This window comes from Sinocyclocheilus rhinocerous, unplaced genomic scaffold (assembly GCF_001515625.1).
Source record: "Sinocyclocheilus rhinocerous isolate Xijiao unplaced genomic scaffold, SAMN03320098_v1.1 scaffold873, whole genome shotgun sequence".
In the NCBI taxonomy this organism is placed as follows: domain Eukaryota; kingdom Metazoa; phylum Chordata; class Actinopteri; order Cypriniformes; family Cyprinidae; genus Sinocyclocheilus; species Sinocyclocheilus rhinocerous.
In genome coordinates, this window is record NW_015655580.1 from 320,091 (window position 1) to 325,181 (window position 5,091).

A 5,091-nucleotide genomic window follows, 5' to 3' on the forward strand; every position below is an offset into this window, starting at 1 on the left:
CAAAATTGCTTCAGACTCATGTAATAAAAAATAAAATTAAATAAAATTAAAACAAATGGGGGAAAAAATCTATCAAAAAATCCTGCAAATGTAAATAGTTGTATAAACGCAAGGCATGTAGAACCTGTTTTGTCATTGCAGTTTCAAACCATTAAAGTGAACTTTTTGCCATTGAGATAAATGGTAAAAATGGTCAAATTATCCTGAACTAAAGCTAAGTTTTGGAGGAAGGACCGTTTTGTTACAGTAACAAGGTGTAGCGGGGTGTTTCTTGAACGTTTTTTATATGAAGGTCACATTGAAAACTTTTAATTCCCTCACATTCTTTATTTTTTCAGCTTCATTAATTGCCCTTTATCTTTAGATTATATTATTATAGAGTGCTGTTTTACCCTTGTCCAAAACCCAGCCTTTCATTATGAAAATAATAGAGATCAGAAGCTTAAATTTACTATTATGACCAAAATAAAGTGTAAAATAAAAAATTTATTTGAAATATGAACATATTTATTGTGTGGAAAAAAATTCTAGCCATGTTAATAGCAGTGACAATCACATCTTACCATGTAATTACAACAATCAAAGACTAAGGGACTTTGTTACAATGCACAGCATGCATTTACACATCCAAGTGTAGATAGATGAACACATTTGACTCCACCCTCTCTGCATTCGAAAAAACTTTATTTACACTCAACCTCAAGAACAACCCGTCGTTTCAAAACAAACGATATTAATAACTCGGTAGGTATGTATGATTGCACTATTTAAAATAGACGACGGTTTACATTTGTGGTAAAATTTTCAATAATGCAGGTTTAACAATTTTTTAAAAATAAGGCAATGGCCTCAGCCGTTAATTCTGCTTTAGAAATCAAGCTATGCTCCAAAATGCACTAACGTTAGGCTAACCCGATGCGCTCTCGTATTCTGTCTGTGTTTTAACTCAGGAAATGCATATGCTGGAATTAAGAAGTAACGTTATGTGTACAGTATGGTTTCACTTACTATTTATTGTTAATATAGTGCAACCTATAACCGTCGTTAGCTGGTTGGCTAACCTTGTTTTGGTCACGCTGACATTAAACGCATTCATTTGTCGGGCATGTGAGATTATGCATTGTGCAGGATTAAAGGGCTTTTCCAAACGTGCATGGTTTAATTTCCAGCACAAAATTTGTTATAATACTATAACAGTATTCATGGAGTCGTCATGGAGTATTCATCTATGAGTTTGTAGTATTGCTGTTAGTGATGGTTGCGAGGTTATAGAACCAAACTGAGGCACAAAAGTCAACAAAATGTCAGCCTTTCAAATTATTTAACAAAGTAACCATACGAGTTACAGTTGTTCATATGAGCTATATTGTTTTAAATCAAATTAATCATATTGTTCACATATTTCAGCTAATGTAAAATTCTCTCTAAATATACCATGTACAAAAGCTTCATTCTGCATGGGACCTAAACATCATCCACTTACTGTAAGGGTTTGATTCTATTTAAGGAAAAGGCTGTAGTAGCTTCTTTTGGGATATCCCAGATCCTGAGCGGCCAATGGCATCAGAGGAGATGGAGGGTTTGTGCCCATTACCAGAGGTGACCAGCATCAAGGTGGAGCCGTCAGTCAGCATTGGCTCAGCAGAGGATGCCAACTCGCAGAACGCCATGGGCATAAAGTTTATATTACCCAACCGCTTTGACATGAACGTGTGTTCGCGCTTTGTGAAGTCACTGAACGAGGAAGAGAGTAAAAATATCCAGGACCAGGTGAACTCTGATCTGGAGGTGGCCTCTGTGTTATTTAAAGGTAAAGCAAATGAATTGAGCAAAACAGCCAAATTTTGAGTGAATATAATTGTTAGGAAATTCTTTAAAATATCCCGTCTCTGTTTTGTCTCTCTCTACAGCGGAGTGTAATATTCAAACTTCTCCCTCACCTGGTATTCAGGTTAGGCATGTTTACACGCCATCAACCACCAAACACTTCTCTCCGATAAAGCAGTCCACCACGCTCACCAACAAACACCGTGGAAATGAGGTCTCATCCACACCGCTGCTCGTTCACTGTAAGTCTTCTTATTTCTCATTCTCATTTGGCAAGATATTTGTCAACCTAATCTTTAAAACTATAACCATTGTTTATTTTTTCTTTTCTAGCACTGTCTATACATCAGTTGGCGGCACAAGGAGAGATGGTGTTCTTAGCCAGTCGAATAGAACAAGGCTAGTTTGTTTGTAAAATTAATGTGATGTGAAGCAATTTGGTCTTACATACACTACTGCTCAAATTTGGGCTTGTAAATGTTTTTAAAGTTTCTTATGCTCACCAATGCTGCAGTTATTTGATCAAACGTACAATAAAACAGTAATGCTATGAAATATTATGATTTAGTCAAGTCAAGTCAAGTCTGCTTTATTGTCAATTCTTCCACATGTACAGCACATACACACAGAGAATTGAAATTGCGTTACTCTCAGACCCTTGGTGCATACAGATAACACTAACAGTAGAACATAAATACAGATAGATACAGATTAAATATAAAATACAACTATACAAATATACAAATAAGGTAAAATGTAAAAAAAAATATTAAAAAATATATATAAAGCAGCACACGGCACATGGCAGATAGAGTGCAAACCAGTGAAGTAACAACAGTGCAGATATAATGATTAGTAGTGCAAAAGAGCTTATTTAGACTGATTAAAGTGACAGTGTGTGTGTGTATTTGGGAGGGGGGAGTGGGAGAGTCCGTCAGAGGGTCAGAGTTCAGTGGTGCGTGGGGCAAAAGAGGGGAGGGCGGGCAAGGTCGGTAGGGAGTTCAGCTTCCTGACAGCCTGATGGATGAAGCTGTCTTTCAGTCTGCTGGTCCTGGCCTGGAGACTCCGCAGAAGCTGTGTGTTGGGTGGGTGGGATCACCTGCAATGCAGAGGGCTTTGCGGGTGAGACGGGTGTTGTAAATGTCCTGGAGGGAGGGGAGAGAGGCACCAACGATCTTCTCAGCTGCTCTCACTATGCGTTGAAGTGTCTTGCGGCAGGATGCATGCCAGGCACCATACCACACAGTGATACCATTTAAAATGTTTTCTATTTTAAAAGTACTGATAGCTGAATTTTCATTAGCCACTTCGATGTCATGTGATTCTTTAGAAATCTTTCTAATATGCTGATTAGGTGCTCGAGAAATTTTTTCTTTATTAGCAACGTTGAAAACAGTTGCGCATCACAACTGTGTTAGTATTCATTCATTTAAAAAAAAAAAAAAAAACACTTGACTGACCCCAGACTTTTAAACAGTAGTGTCATTTTTAACTATATATCCATGTCTAAAATTGTGCTGAATGAGGACTTGACTTTTCCTTCCTGTTTCACTTTGAATTAGAGTCTGTAATAAACCTGCAGGATGAGGAGGGATTCACCCCACTGATGTGGGCGGCAGCTCATGGACAGATCGCAGTGGTGGAGTTCCTGTTACAGAGTGTGAGCGCATCATACACACTCACTACATCATTTCTTAACTGTAGTCCAAATATACCTGCACAAAGCTATCAGTTAGCATTCATCTTCATTCCATGAGCTTACTGTTCTAGATTCTTTATTCTGCCACCTCTCTTTCATTCTTTTGAGAATTTAGCTTTAAAGGCTTTGAAGAACCACCTGACACACAAAGCAAAAGTACAATTCTATAGCTGGATCTCCAGATACTCACAGCTCTTTCCTTTCAGAGTGCAGATCCTCATCTCTTGGCCAAGGGAAGGGAGAGTGCACTGTCACTGGCCTGCAGTAAAGGGTACACAGATATTGTCAGAATGCTTATCGACTGTGGAGTTGATGTCAATGAGTACGATTGGGTAAGCAGTCACATTATTGATTCGATTCCTGAATACGTCTAAAGCTATGACCTGTGAATGATAACTGTGTTAGTGACCTTTATGAAAATATGCTGGTAGTTTTATAGCAATACAAATGGATATGACAGGTTTGTTGAGTTTCCTAGTATTGTTATATGGTGTGAATATACTTCTCACTATGACTTTAATCTTGCATTCTGGGGTGTAGTAACCAGAATCAATGTTTAAGCAAAAAACTGATTTGCACCTAAGGCAGCGCTTATGTTTTTCCAGAATGGTGGAGCACCGTTACTCTATGCAGTGCATGGCAATTATGTTCGCTGTGTGGAAATCCTCTTAGGTAAAAGGCTTACTTTTAACTTATTTCATTGCAATGCAGAGTTTAGGTATTTTTGTTAAAATTACTTCTGATCACTGGACAGAGAGTGGAGCTGACCCAACCATGGAGTCTGACTCTGGGTTCAATGCTATGGACATGGCTGTGGCGATGGGACACCGAAATGGTAGCTATAACATGATTACAACCTGTGACATGACTATTTTATTAAGTTGAAGCAATTAAACTTGAGACTATTATACCGGTTTTGTGTTGGGCTTAACTGTAATTGTAATTCCTTATATTGTTGCCTCCCAGTCCAACAGGTCTTGGAGGGCCATCTTCTGAAGCTTCTGCAAGGTATCAAAGAATAACCATAGCAACTACAAGAAGAATTAGAGAGAATATTTGAGTGTTGATTATGATGAAGTGGACAATACCATTTTGCATGTTTGCTGAACACTTTATATGAAGTTAATTGTCATGTTTTAATCCACCTTTGAAGAAACAAATGCACAGGTCAACGAACACATGGCAATTGATGAGATCAGAACTTCAGCGTTTTGAATCTACCGAGATATATGTGGTTTTTATTCAATGTGACGTGTGTTTTAGGTCTCCGATTTTTACCTAGTTGCAATGTGTACTTGAAAATCTATATTTTGCCATTTAAAGCAAAAAATAAGCTGTTTCACATTAAACTTGACTGGTATTATGAATGGTTCATAAAACTTAGTAAATCTAAATCTGGGCACTTTAGAATCAATCATGTGTTTTAATGTAAGTTTTGTGCTACAACACTGTAAATAAACCTTAATTTATACTGAAGCATGTCTGAAAAACAACAACTCGTCATTTAAAAAGAGCTTTACAAGTAGAAATCCACTGCATTTCTAATATATATATATATATATATA

The 5,091-nt window shown here is 37.4% G+C and overlaps 1 protein-coding gene across 2 annotated transcripts; it reads left to right on the top strand.

Annotated features, from left to right (window-relative positions):
- Positions 1-668: 668 nt before the first annotated feature.
- LOC107718646 (ankyrin repeat family A protein 2-like) lies at positions 669-5,043 on the top strand. Of its 2 annotated transcripts, none has more exons than XM_016525830.1 (9): positions 669-744; positions 1,508-1,810; positions 1,911-2,069; positions 2,161-2,226; positions 3,390-3,487; positions 3,733-3,858; positions 4,132-4,198; positions 4,281-4,361; positions 4,493-5,040. In XM_016525830.1, the coding sequence occupies exons 2-9, from the start codon at positions 1,558-1,560 to the stop codon at positions 4,546-4,548; spliced, it is 906 nt and encodes a 301-aa protein (XP_016381316.1). In that variant the 5' UTR covers positions 669-744; positions 1,508-1,557; the 3' UTR covers positions 4,549-5,040. The 2 variants fall into 2 exon arrangements, with proteins under 2 accessions (XP_016381316.1, XP_016381317.1); XM_016525831.1 differs by having other exon boundaries at positions 693-748; positions 4,493-5,043.
- The last annotated feature ends 48 nt before the right edge of the window (positions 5,044-5,091 follow it).

Excerpts from the sequence above, each read along its gene's own strand:
- LOC107718646 (XM_016525830.1), top strand. The coding sequence starts at position 1,558 with ATGGCATCAGAGGAGATGGAGGGTTTGTGCCCATTACCAGAGGTGACC. Across the intron at positions 2,070-2,160 it reads CACACCGCTGCTCGTTCACT|CACTGTCTATACATCAGTTG; the intron begins GTAAGTCTTCTT and ends TTTCTTTTCTAG. Across the intron at positions 2,227-3,389 it reads AGCCAGTCGAATAGAACAAG|AGTCTGTAATAAACCTGCAG; the intron begins GCTAGTTTGTTT and ends ACTTTGAATTAG.